The sequence below is a fragment of the Condylostylus longicornis genome, unplaced genomic scaffold (assembly GCF_029603195.1).
Source record: "Condylostylus longicornis isolate FDR11 unplaced genomic scaffold, ASM2960319v2 ptg000001l, whole genome shotgun sequence".
Classification (NCBI taxonomy): domain Eukaryota; kingdom Metazoa; phylum Arthropoda; class Insecta; order Diptera; family Dolichopodidae; genus Condylostylus; species Condylostylus longicornis.
In genome coordinates this window covers 2,777,939-2,793,494 of record NW_026577970.1, presented here as the reverse complement: position 1 = coordinate 2,793,494, position 15,556 = coordinate 2,777,939, and the positions used below count along the sequence as shown (strand labels likewise).

The following is a 15,556-nucleotide window of genomic DNA, read 5'->3' as shown; positions in this document are numbered from 1 at the left end:
AAAATTTAAAGAATATTTTAGTTTTTCCAATTCAAAAAATTCTTTTTATATACGGGATACGCTATTAAGAACCCTTTAGTTCTCAAATAATTGCGCAGTAAAAAAAAGTTGGAAAAAAAATTCTTAAAAAGTTCAAATCAAAATTTTCTAAAATTTATGGCCCCCTCTAAGATATTCTTTTTTGTGTAGAATGAATATATAAATTTATACATAAATGAAGTGGGAAACATATAGAATTGTGCATGCACAGAAATATATAGAATGTGTTAGTGCTTAATTTTCATGCATTTCTTTTTACTTTGAACTTAAAAATATTGTATACAAGGAATACTATTGATTAGTCACTTTTCACTATATAAAATGTTGGGCAATTATTAAAAACAAAAATTGAATTTCTTCATTAATTTTTTAGCGATAAAGAAATTGTCGAATAGTGATTCACTATTTAAGCAAATATTTGAATTAAAATCAGTGTCCAATGTCCGACAATGAATCAATACATACATATATGGTTATTTTTATACAAATACACTAATAAATACATATATGCGTCACTGTAAAACTGTAACTCGTACACATATGAAAATCAACTTGAAAAATAAAACAGTTTTGTTTTGATATTATTTAGAATATTAAATATTTTAGATAACAAAAAAATTTTCATATCAAACATAAATTAAATGATTTGTGTATTTTCTTTTGATTTCAGGTTACAATTGAAGACAAAATTTTAAATGCACGAGAACAGAGAAAACATGAAAAGCATCCACCTAAAAGATTGACCTCTGTAATTGATGATACAGAACGTCCTCCACCAGATGTCGTTAAGCAAACGCTGAAAATTTTTGAGGCGTCTGCTAATCGTCGCGGCGGTAGAGGTATTTCTAAAAATCATCAAAGTGGCCATGTTGCTATGAAAGTAGCAAATTATAAATCGATTATATCACAAGATCAAAAGCCACCTATATCATATCCAAAACCGCCATTAAGTCCAAAACGCTTAGGTACTTTAAATAATACTGCAGTTACGAATGGTGTTAAATCGAAACCAAATACACTAAATATTCAAAATGGTAGTGCTTTAAATACAAATAATAACAATAAAAAATTCAACAAAAACTCGCCAAAAGTTAGTAGTCCAGTTTCAAATTTAACAAAACGTTTTAATAATCAAAATTCAGAAGACTCAGCAGTAAATGAAATCATTAATAAATCGCCTGTACCATTGAATAGTATTGCATCACCAACAACATTAAATCATGCTGCATATTTAAGAAATCGAAATGAAAGTACACCTATAAGGACGACGCAACAAATTCGTGCTCCAGATATAATTCCAAGAAAATTATTTGATAATAACTTAGGAATCTCCCCAGTTATTGACACCGAGAATTTGCAATCAACGAACAATAATGTTGTTGACAATTCAACAACCGATTCCCCAATTACACAAATAACAAAACGAATGGATCGTTTAAAAATTGAAACTCCTTCACCAACATTGTTAAATTCAAATTCATCTGTTGTTTCTTCTCAAGGAGACGCCACTACAACGCCAATTAAAGTTTATCATCCAAATAATAAATCATCTGGATCTGAAAGTACAGATTATGATGATGAGATTTATAGTTATGATGTTACAGCTGTAGATGAAGATGACGCTGATGATGATGATGACTCAGTTGATGGTGATAATGATATGATTGTTAAAAAAATATCAAAAACTGCTCTTGAAAATATTTCTAAAGCTGGTAGTTCTCAGTGTTTTAGTTTCAAAAATGTTAAAACAACACCACTTATTGGCATTAATCCAACAACATCTGCTGAGCATATAACACCAACTCCAGCACCCAAACAAGTTGGTATAATAAGACCATTAGTAGCTGAACCAAAAATTATAACAAACATATCGTCAAATATTACATCAGATATAATGTCATCAGTAAATAATAGCCAAACGGATAAGTTAAAATTAACATCAATTAATGATAATGTTACGGATAAATCTGCTAAAATTCTACCCATAATACAAGAAAATTTACCACCACAACCAAAAAAACGTAGTTCAATTGGTATAGATCAAGATCATAGTATTACTAGTGGTGGTAACATTGATAATAATTTAGTCATAACAAATATAAATCAAAATCAAACTAAATTAGCATCTTCATCAGTATCAAATAATATTAATAATAAGAATATAAGTATTTTAGAATCGAATTCTTCAGATAATAATATTAAGCCGGCATTAACATCGCGTGAAATCGAAAAAAATTTAATAAATGAAAAGAAAAATGAATTAGCAAATTTAGAAAATAGTGGGAATTCTAATATAATAACAGCAACAGGAACAATAACAGCAACAAGTACTGCAAATATAAATAATAATAATAGTAATAATAACGAATTAAATAATTGGCAACAACAATTAATACAGAAAAAGAAAAATTCAAATAACAGTACCGGTCCAATTGAGACGCAAAACAATATTATGGTATTCAATTTTAAGGATAGAAAAGAAGTTCCTGATTATATTGAAAATGATGGGCTATTTATTAAAAGGAAACGAGAATTACCAAAGGTAAGTGAATTTTTATGTTATAATTAACAATTTTTATCTATTACTTAATAATTTAAAATATTTTTGAAATATGAAGAATAAAATAACAATTTTATAATAAATTGTGTTTTTACATAAATTCTGTAAACATTTTGATATTGTCTTTAAAAAGTCCAACATTTTTTCGACAAAGAAATAAGTTAATGTGCACTTACATATACATATGTACATACGTATACATAATAATATAATAGTCTCTATGATACGTTTATGATTCAAAATAAAAATTATGTTTACCTTATAACTAAAACCAACTTTTTTTTTTATTACAACAGTCTGTATTTTTATTTTGCATTTTATATACAACTAGTCAAGTCTCAAGTACTCATGTGGTTCATAAGACACATTCTATATATACAGTTATATCTATAGAAAAAATATTATTTTCTGCAATCGTCATGCATTCAAGTAATACAATAACTTGGAAAAAACGAAAAAAAAATTCTTAGGTGGTATTTAAATTATGTTTCCATTACTATTGTTGTACTTACTTTCATATAATATGTAAACATAGGGTTAAAATATGAAAGTTTAAATATATTAAATTTACATTCAGAATGTCTTTTTTGAAGTCTAATTTGCAAATTGTATTTTTGTAATTCGGAATTTTATCATAGACTCAATTTTTTATTCGAAAAATAAAATTATAAACTGAAATCTTACAAATTGATTTTGAGCCACATTTTTTATTTTTAAAAATTAAAACAAACTTATAGGATCTAAATTAAACCCATACTATTAATTATTTGCAATTAAATTTTTAAATTTTGCAATAAAATTTAAGTAAGCAAATACAACGCAATATCCTAATAAACGTTGATTTTCTTGATTTTTTTGAATAACATAAAATTCGAACCGAAGATTTACTTCATTTTGTTGTATTGTAGCTACTAAGTACAAAAGGGATATGAGCAAATGAAATTCTTAGAAATTACCGAGATTGCAGGAGATGTTGTGGTTCTATAGTTTTGTAAACGAACCTCACCATTAAAAATCGGTTCTTTCTGCCAACATTAGAATTAAGTTCTTTTTTCGCACAAATTTAATTAAAAATTGAATTTTAAATTCTTGAATGTTTTTTTTTAATAATACAACAAAATTTTTGAACCTATGTAAAATTTCGTATATGTTCCATGTGCCCAGTTTGTAACTATAATTTAATGCAATTTTATCAGAAAAACTTAAACTTTGCTATTTCTTTCAAATATCAAGATAATTGATGTGTGTATTATCATACTGAATATTGTTTATTTTATTATTGATTTTATTAAAATTTTTTTTTATTACCCTAAACTTGTACAGTGAATTTTAACTTACTGAACATAAAGTTGAAACTTGAACTCGGATTTGATTTTGATTTCTATAAAAAATTTTTTAAACTCTGTGCGCATATTTCTACTCTATGTATTTTATTTATATGAATACATTTATTGTATTTCCACTTGTTTATACATATGTAAAAATACATGGGTTTTAAATATGCAATACTGAAATGAAAACCAAAACCAAAGGAAACAAAAACAAAAAAAATCAGTGAAGGGTAGCAAGATTTTTAATTTTTTTAATACATTTTTTTTTATATTTATTTTTTATTTTTATCAAATTTTTTTTTTTATTTTTTTTTCACTTACTTTGAGTACTGTCTGTGTCTACAATCATATGAGCTCTCCCCTTTGCATATATACTTATATCTGCATATAAATGAAATTACATATTTGCATTTATTTCTTTTCCTCTTTTAATTATGCACTTTAATTTTCAGCGTCATTTTCATATTTTAATGTTTTATAAGTTTCCTTTTTCTTTCATACATATTTTATGTGCACACATACATGTAAAACATTTTTTAATCGAGACGTCCACGTGTAACAAATTTTATTGATTTTTTCTTTTTTACATGTATATGTAAGTGTACTTACATAAATGTTTATGTGTATTTTATGTAAATTTTTTTTTGTAGTTGCACAACTAGGAATATAAGCAAAAGTAAAATAAAAAAACTTACTTTAAAGGATGTAATTATCCTTTCAAAAATAAGATAATTTTAAGCCGGTACTCAAAAAATAAAGACTTTGAAAAAATATACATATATATACATATTATTTCTACATAGATATTAAACTTAATTATTAATGATTTTAAAAGTGTTCAAGGTCTCAATATATGTAAGTACTTCAAAACAATCTTTATGATAATAATAACGAAGTGAAAGTGTATATTATTTATTCTTTTGGAATTAATTTTATGACATTAACTTTTGTTAATGTCACTACGTGATGAAATGTACATAATTATGTATTTATGTATATGCAAATGCATATATACATACATATTATGTTTTTATGTTACTAATGTATTGAAATCAAAATTGTATAACTTATATTTTGAATATAAAGTATTAAAATATTTAATTAACAATATTTATGGTAATAGTAATTGCAGCGAACGACCTTATGTTGCTACAGCTTTAAGTACATTCGAATTTTTTAATTAGGGATTCCGGGTCATTTTCATAAAAAACAATATAATTGTTTATTATATAAATAGAATTTATTTTCACTTTTATTTTTATTGTTTAATTTATTTTAATTATAATATTGTAAACGAATTTCTTTGAGAAATCTTTCTGCAACCTAAAATTAATTATTTCTAAAACCAAAAACTAAATTTAGTTTTGGTTTTACTTTGTCGGAATGTTACGATATTTAAACATTTTTTAGTTAATAATATGTTCAAATATCGATTTTCAGTAATCCATTTCTGAACCGCAATTAATTATATTTGTGTTTGGTGGAAATGCAAATCAAACCCTTTTTTTCACATTATTTTATATAAATGATAATAAAAGTTTAAACTGTTTGTACTACTTTCTACTTGAATACTTGATTAAGCCTATCGAAACAGAAATATGAAGAATATCTAAATATTTGAAAAATTTGGAATATCTAAAATTAAAGAGCAACATTCAAATAATTTCAAAAAATACATTGAGTTTTTGAGTCTGTACAAGTTTCCTAAGCGTATTTTGTAGAAAAAATATGATGAACAATTCAGTATCAGTATTATGAACTTAGGTTTTTTTTCTTTTTTTTTTTTAAACCCAAAAAATTTTTATTTTTATAGTTTTACAAAATAATTATCTAATTTTCTGGTTTACAAATAAAAACAATTTCATCTCGCACTAATGGCTTTGAAAAGGGACAATGCTTTATTAATTTACTATTTAATGTTGGCATCTGACACTTATAGGTGCAAATTTTAATCCAAAACCTCTACTAAAGTAGAGTTGCAATTATAACTTATCCCGTAGGATAAAAATAAAGTAAGTAATTCGAGTTATAAATTTATTTCTAGGGCGATACGAATTCTTACTAAAAAATTGTTACATTTCAAAATTGGTACTTTGTTTGTTCTTTCTTACTTCTTAGCATTTTTTCGAAAAATTTTTGAAAAAAAAAATGTTTATTAGTTTCAGTCCGTGAACATGTTCACAAAACTTCTACATCCTTGAAGATGGAAAGTTGAAATTTTATATGTACATCTTTACTAAAAACTTATTTCTTGTAGAAGAACTTGTAGAAGAAATTTTTTAACCTATCTTCCCCCTCTAAAAGTTATATATCCCTCCAACATCCTAATGTCATTTTTTAACGAATTATTTTTACCAAATTTTGCAAGCGTAGAAAAATAGTGGTTGGCTTCTGTTACTACCACATTTGAACTTTAAAAAAACAATCGTTTTCCTTCTATAATGCAGGTTTTAGAAGTCTGAAATTTTAGCATTATTAAATTAAAAAATGCTTCACTTCGTTGGAAGAAAATTTTTTTCCACCTCTACCCTCTTTCAAGAAATCGCCTTTCAAAATTTGAATTTTAGACACCATATATTTCCGAAACTGCAAGCTTTTTCAAAATTCTATAAATGCAGAAACCTAACCCCTAAATTCGAACATAATGTAACGCCTCTTTGAATTTTTTTTCACCTTATCCTAAATGTATGCAATCTTTGAAATATTTTCGTATATAAATGAAAAAAATTATAATAATGTAGTACATAGATTGTTTTTGAAAGCAGAATTTTCACTTGAAGGAAAAAGTGCTACAATATATACCATTGCTTTGGCCCAATTTTACTAAATAAATTATAAATAAAGACATTAATAAATATGTAATTTTTGAAATATTATTTCGAATGCCTAACATGTTTACATTCCATATATTTTATTTGACACTCAGTAATAATTGTGAGTACAGGTAGATAAACGTTTATAAACTTAGTTTAGAAATACGTAAATCATATACATATGTATATATAAACTCTTATAAGCCTAAAATTGAAAAGCCATGTGCATAATAGATTTAAAAGAAAATTAGTTTAAAAAAATTACTAGTTAATTAATTACATAAAATTTTATTAATATTGAATTCATATATAGCTATTTATATAAGTGCAAGTGCTAATGGAAATTTTAATTGATTCGAAAATAAAATTACAAAAAAAATTCAAAAACATAAAATTTTTTTAATTAAAATTTTACGTTAACTTAAATTTGTTTAGTTTTGTATACATACGTTATATAATATATACATTCGTTTAGTATTTATATAGTACACAGCCATTTAAAAGATATTTTTTTAATATAATTTAATTCATTTTAGCTTATAATTTATGAGAAATTATCAATATTTCAATATTACAACTATACCATGCCACATGTATATACATATAATGTATATAATCTACATATACATATATATATATATATATATCATGTACATGTCCATAAAGAAAATTCATTATCGTTTGCAAATTAATTATATAATAACAAATAACATGAATTCTAGTCATACTTTTTTTTTATGAAAAGAAAATTGTATCGTATGGTTCAATAACCGCAAATACTGTATAGCAACTCTTGTATTACATTCTAATTTTTTTTTGTATACTTACTGCTTTTATTGAATATTCTAATAATAAAATGATTTGAGAACCGGTATTACTAATGATAAATTATTGTAGAAAGCTTTCTAAACCATCACAATATTTAATACTGTTTTCTTATATGCTTATATTTATATATATATGTATATATGATTTACAGTGTGTCTATGTACATACGAGTATGTAGGAATTCTTATGTATATGCAAAATATTAATTTTCTCTGTTATAATGTTTATAATAAACTCGTTTTTGCTTTTTTTAAAATACAAGTATGTAATTTGCAAATGTTTCTTGTCTTTGCCATTAATCAATGTTATAATTTATTGAATATATTACAATAACTGCTTTATTACGCAAATAATATGTTATTAACTATAATATTAGTTGATTTCGTATAAGTAAGTACATACATAATTTACGGCGAAGAGAACTGTTGTACGTACACACATAATATGCAAGTAATTCTAAAATATTAATACACATGTACGCATATTGGTTTATTTGCATAGGAAGAAGTTTTGCACAAGTTTTTGAGTCAACTTTCTTAATGAAATTGGTTTCCCAATTCGCCATATTTCGTTTTTTGAATTAAATATTGAAATAAATAATATAAATAAATTGGTAGTGTAGTAAAATATTAATTTATGTATTAAAAAATTTAAATGATTGCTGATATTTTCAATGCTGTAATTTTGAGCCTTTTGAACAAAATTAGGCTCCTTTTGTAATTTTTAAGTTTAATCAAGTTAGATTTATTTTTTTGTATTTGGGTCTTATTGTTAAATCCTAAAACTTGTATGCTGTAAGTCGTAGAAAACTTTAAGTTTTCCTTATGTGTTTTCTGATTTTCTTATAATTTTAAATTAAAACAGATGTAGACGTAAGGCATTTTGATAAATAATATTTTAGAAAAATTATTAAATTCAAACTGAACTCAATTACATTTATAACTTATAATTCAATTAAATTTTTATATTGAATTTGTTATTTCAAATCTAAATAAATTGCAAAAAGTTCAACAAAATTTCAAACTTCTAGAAGTTTAACACATGTATCGCGATCTTTTATTTATTTGTAGTACTTACTTTAATTACTACTTAATATATTTAAATATAAAATCAATTGGATTTGATTAAAAAATTTGTTTTTATTTATAAATTCGTTTCACTTTCAATTTTAAATTTGTTTTCATTTGTAACTGTTATACTTAATATTTAAATCAAAATATTTTACTAAGATGTAATTTTAATTAAAGGTGCAAAAGAGTTACCTCTTTTCATTTTATGTAAAATAAAATGATAATGCTTTTGTCGATTAATAATATGTCAATAAAGCGAAATCTGCTTTGAAAACAATGTTCTTTTACATAAAACAATAGAAGAAAATGCGGCATAGAATAATTGTGCTTATATTATTAAATATGTTTTAAAAAATTATGATTTTATGAAATTATACGTAATGTTGGAATACAACGTTCTCAAATTTAACAATTACTTGAATTTAAATGTGATTCATATACTTTTATCCTAAACATTTTAATTGAAAGTGAAACAATTTTTAACGAAAGTTAGTTGCACTAACACCTAAAATAAAATCTTCTTTATTTGCATATTTTTACTTTCAATTTTTATTGAAAATTCTTCACTATATTCCAAATAAGAACTATTAAATTTAATATGTAAAGGAAATGTTGTCATATATATAAAATAGCTACTAATTGCTATTTAACATATGTCTCTTAAAAGTGAAAATAATTTGCATATTCCAAAATTCAAATCAATTTGATCGGAATACATAATTTTTCAATTCAATTAAAATAAAAAATTTTACATAAAATTTAAAAATTCATTCAGAGTTTCCTAACCTTTTTAAAATCATTTTTTTTTTGTTTCGTTTTGTTTTGTGATTTGCTTTATATAATCTTTATTATGTTCGTAATACTTTCCGCTTTATACATAATGTATTTGTAACACGCTACAAAACATAAACGGATTCATTAATATGCACAAATTTGTACGACTTTTCAATAAAAAAGTTTTTAAGCGAATTTTATACACAACAAACAAATACATACATAAATTACTTAATTTTGTGTAAACTAATAAACATGAATTTTGATTTGAAAGATGATTAACATAATATGTAATATCTTAACTATGAAGATTAATTTTTCAATATTTACATTATACAGACATGTGCTTACTAAATGTTTACTGTCAGCGGTACCATTTTAAATTTTTTTTATTACATAACTTCAGACACTTTCCAATATTCGAATACGCAATTTAAAAGTTCATTCATATTCGAACCATATACAAAATATATACAGTTGATCAAACTATTAGATTGTAAAATAGCACATTTCTTTTTAACAATTTAAGTGACTAAAGAAGTGTCATTTTTAGAATTTTATCGGGTTAACAATTCAAAACGGTGTTTTGTGAAAATTTTCCTTTCGTCTTTCATTTTGTGCATATATTTAGGAGGAAGCTTAAATCAGTAATTTTTTGAAAAATACTTTTAGCTCTATATGGTTGCTTTAAATAATTAAACAACTTAATCGAATGATGTAATTATATATCTCGATCAGATTTTCATTCAAAACCTTTCCGTTCCCACGAAATATTAAAAAATTTTTTTTTGAAAAAATATGTCTATGTATTATAGTTTGTAGTTATAGTCTTCCTATTTGTCCAGATTTTCAAATGAACGAGTAGAATGAAACTTATAAGAAAATATTTTTAATGTGAATTCCCTGTAGATGTGTTGAAAATGAGGAAAAAAATTGTACTTTGTGGTAATAATATTGCTATACATAGTTGAAATAATTTGTACAGTTGAAGCAGGTTGAAGTTTTTAAAATCAAACAAGTGCGATCCTGTTTATTTTAATCACTCTAATATAACGTTATTTGATTCGATAGTGATTTCAAATATAATTCAAAACCACTTTTTTGTTTGTTTGTTCGTGTTTAAGCATACAACATAATATATATACCAATGCATTGATATCTGTTTATATAGATTTTGCTGCAAGACAAAGTGCTTAAATTTGTTTATTAAGTGAATCCAAGGTCAATTAAATGGATCGTTCATTCTTCGGTAAAAAAATTCACTTTTAAAATCACTTGATATCATAAAATCTTTCTTTAAATAAAAACATGAATAGGAAGAGTTGCTCATAGCCAATGTGTAATGCTAATATAACTCTTGATTTAAAGAGTTTTGTGAAACTTAGTTAGATTCATATTCGTAATTTTTACCACTTTTTTTTTTTAGAATAGAGACCATAGAATAGTTCATTGGTTGCGACATTTCAACCCTGTATTCAAAATAACTTCTGAGAAATGAACTGTTTCAACTGAACTGCAACACTGCCACAGGGACAGTAACACGAAATCACAAATGAATAGTCAATGTATACTGATTTAAATGCAATAGTTTACATTGCCGTAATGTGTGTTACACCGACAGTCGTAAAGTTTCGGAAAATTGTATATTTGAATCTGCAACATGCGATTACATTACAATTGACAAACAAATGTTTGTAAAAATAAAAATGAAATAAAGAATAAAAGTCTAAAAATTGAGCAGGATTCAAATTGAAAAATTAATAGGTTAAGCAATTCAATATATGTAGCTAAAATATTTTATTTTACGGAATTTTTCATTTTTATGAACATTTTGTTGAAATTCGATGAAGTTAGGTTAATCGCTAGGAAAATTTGTGGAGCGAAATCACAGGCATGCGTAAATTCAGTCAGAATTCTAAAACTAATAAAAATATATTTTTTACATATATACTTACTTACATATCGGTCACTATTTTATTTCAAAGCTGTAAACTTAAATGTAGATTTATAATACCCTTTCTAGCATGATTTGTACAGGTTCCATAATTATTTATTTCTAACTGTAATTAGCCGCTATATACAATAAACACATGTACAATGATTTGTTTCCATACATTTTGAGTTTTAAAAAGCAGAAATGCTTTATAGCGTGTTACTTAAACAGTTGTAAACTTTCAATTTCATTATTAGCTAGTTAATTTATTTAAAAAAATGCTAAGTATTTAAAATTTTTAATTTGAAGTGAAAATTTGATTCAAACCTGCATATAAGTAAATGTAATGCACATATACATATCTATTCATACATAATAGTATATTTATATATGTATGAGAAAATTTTATAATTTTATGAATGAAAAAATAAATTTACATCTAATAAATATTTAATGTCTAAATTAGGAATGAATACATTTTTTATATTCATATGTAAAATTGACTTCGAAATAAAAAAAACATATTATAATAAGCTATTCTTAACCAGAGATAAACTAATAAAAAAATTTTCTGCTGATGACATAATAACGAGCATATTATCAACGAAAATATTATTTTTGGTATATTTACACACTTCTACAAAACTTGTTCAAATATTTAATTATCAAGCGTTTTATTAATATAATAAGGCACTATATAAATTTTTTAATAAAAATTTTTATCATAATTTAATTTATTTGATTCCAGGTGTCTCATAATAAATTTATCTATTAGTTTGATATAAATGTAAATGTATGTAAGTATATGTAAATAAATATTTTTGGATGTATAGACTTAATATAAGTACAGGAAACTCTTATTGCAAAATCAAAATGTGATTACCTAATTTATTGATTTCTGAATTAAACAATTTTATTAAGTTCAATTAAAAATTTTAAATACATACTTACGTAAGTACTTATATTATTAAAATGAAAATTAAAGAATTTATTTTAGAAACTTCAAATCAATTTTAAAATTTTTCAATTTAATTTTAAAAATTATTTTATGATTTTAATTTATAGTTAGGAAAACCCGGGTCAGCTTAAAAACTAAAATTATTCTCATACCAGTTATTAGAAACATTGTCAAATTATGCAAGTGGAATACTTTGAATTATAAGTAGGGAGAAACAAAATATTGTATTAAAAAAATTATTTTAACATCATAGAAAGCTTACATACATACATTTTTCTTTTGTACAGGTATCACAGAGTTGAAATGGTCAACTCTACCTACTTCTAGTGTTATCTTGTTATCTCCGAATTATTTACTCAAATAATTATACATAAATTATATAATAAAAAAATAGCACTATAAATTTAAAATCATCTTTTATATTAGTTATGTTGATGTAGGTAAATTTCATTTTAATAATTTTCTAAAATATTAGAGATTTTCATAAACACAATACTGCAAAACAATAATGTGTGATACATACGCAATATATTTTTGACAGTTGTAAAAAAACTTTTGATATTTTGAATTTTCAGTATTGTGTTCATGAACAAAACATGTTAGCAAAAAAAAAAATTTATTTCGGCCAAATAGTGGAAAATTCTATTTCAGAAAAAATAAAAATTAAGAAAAACAAAGAAAGAAAACTGAAACAAAAAGAAATTTTGTTGTATTTAAGTACAGCAATTAACAATTAAAAATGTAAAACTAAACTGCAAAAACTAGTAAAAAAAAAGTACAGCTGATTTAACTGCGCATGGTAATTTAAATATTTTTGTGATAGATTTACAATGTTTATGAACAAACTTGATTAGCAACATTTGTTTATGAGCAGAAATATAGCGCAGTTCTCGCTACATATTGCAATATATTGTGTTTATGAAAAGCATATTATTTGTTAAGTATTTTTGGAGGTATTAAAATATTTAAACTTAAATAAATATTATATTTTGAATCAATAATTTTATATCACTTCATCTATAAGTGGGAGTTTGGAGAAACAACATTAGATTTGTTTCAGAGAATATTTAAAATTTTTTAGGTCTGAAATGGCTTTTCTTTGACTATAATACAAATTTTTTTGTAAAAGTACTTAAGAGCCTAGGCAGTTATTTTATACTCTATTTTGTATTTATGTAGTTAATACTTATATTCATTGCAATATGAGTTGAAATTTAAATAAATTGTCTTGGATTTCGATTGTATGATATCTCCATATATGTGTACGTATACATAGGTGTGAAATTACATACAATTTCTTACAAAAACATCTAGAACATATTGGAACTATAATTAGACATTATGTAGGACTGCTAAATTTCATGCAGCTAACTTTATTGATTTTTGTAATATTTATAATATTTCTATTATAAAATAATTTTTCAAAGTTGGTTGGTAGCTACTTGAAACAGTTGTTCTAATTGGTCTGCTCTTGCAATTGCAATAATAGAAATGCTTAACAGAAAAGAGACATTTTCTGAAAGTTTGGTTGTGTCTGTTTTACTCCTTTTTTTATTTATCGGGCGAACAGACGGATGGACAGATGAATATGCCTCAGAGGACTTCAAATTATTGCTAAATTCATACCAAAATTAATAAGTATATATACCTTTCAAAAAGGTTCAATAAAATATTTTCTGCGGAAAAAATTACATTAAAAATTACATTAAAAAATTAAGATGTTATCATGTTCAAAGGCAGTTGCTCTTGGTTCGTTGTAAAACCACTAAATATATATATATATATACCGCAATATATACATATATATCGCTCTTTATCATATTGTTAAAATAATAACGCCAAAATATATGCATTATGTTTTACACATGAATAATTCGTATTGTTCATCAACAGCATAACCTACCACGTGCCATACAAAGACAAGGTGATGGCATATCGAATGGACAAGTTCACATATCTGCACATATAAGTAAAGAAATACTCAACAAATTTCTTTGAAATTTAATAACAAAATTCAGCATGTTAAAACAATGAACCAATAAATTTTTTGGGCATATCTGGGCGCCAAAATCGAACTTTAACTTTACTAAGGAAATAGTTAACAGAATTTTTTTTAAAATTTTGTGTTAGAGTTTTGTTTGCTACCGGAACTAGCTGCCGAAGTTTTTGGGGAATTCAAAATTACATTTTCTAATTTGTTTTTCAGTTATGTACTGACCAAATAAGATTTTTTTTTTTAATTTGAATAAGAAGACAAAAAGTCTAATTTACAGAATATATCTAGTTACGATACACTTGCTCTAATAATTGGCATATTTATCTAGCTATCAAAAATAATAATTTCTGATAATAATTGATATAACGAAAAACAATCAATTTCGAAAAATTCTCTATTTAATATTCGAGAAAAGAGTATCAAATTTGGATGTTTTTCTCTACAATATGCTCTAAAAATTTTCACCATATTAAGTAAATAAGTGAACTCATTAAATTCTTATAGTTTCTTCAAAAGAAATCATATTTTGTAAGATTTTCTTTTTACATTATTTTTCTTTTAATATTTTTATTTAATGGTTATAATAATAATTTTCTCTTATCGACCCTATAAGATCTAAAGCTTATTATTTGCTATGTATGTATATATGGGCTTATTTATACATGCACATATGTTTATATAATAGTTTATAATATGTGAAATTTAAAATTTAAAAGAATTCTCAACATTTAAATTTTACTTTGCTATACAATATATAATTAATACACGAATATAAACGTGTACTTATGTTACGTTAACTAGATATGTATTTATATATGCATTCATAAATATATTAAATTCTCTTTTTTTTAGTTTTTCCACTCTAAGTATATTAGCAAATTTAATTTATATATGTACTCGTACGTGTATTATATTGTAAGATAAATTGTTTAGTCAAAAAATTCCCAAAAGAATTCATATATGTATTTTTTTTTCCAACTCTTATAATAATATTTAAATATTAAATAAAAACAAAGATAAAAATTTTTTGTTTTATATCTAGATTTATATTAATTTTTCAGTTATACCTTATAACTTTTACTTTAATTTATTCACCTGCATAAATGTTTTCATTTTATTTATTTGTTTGTTTGATTATTTATTTAGTTCTCTATTTTATTTACTTTCATTTTACAATACAGGTAATAAATCAATTTTGGTCTTATTTATATATTTCTCATTATTGTTATTGTTGATGAGGTTAGCACGCTTGAC

General features: G+C 23.9%; 1 protein-coding gene across 5 annotated transcripts in view; it reads left to right on the top strand.

Annotated features, from left to right (window-relative positions):
* Positions 1-15,556, top strand: part of LOC129619308 (protein PF3D7_1417600-like) — a 102,720-nt gene that overhangs the window by 31,263 nt on the left and 55,901 nt on the right. For all 5 annotated transcript variants that reach the window (XR_008697854.1, XM_055534543.1, XM_055534510.1 and 2 more), the window contains exon 4: positions 710-2,581. Coding sequence is in view for 4 of the 5 variants with exons in the window: in XM_055534543.1 (XP_055390518.1) it covers positions 710-2,581 (1,872 nt within the window). In the remaining variant the exon portion in view is untranslated. The remainder of the gene's footprint in view (positions 1-709; positions 2,582-15,556) is intronic.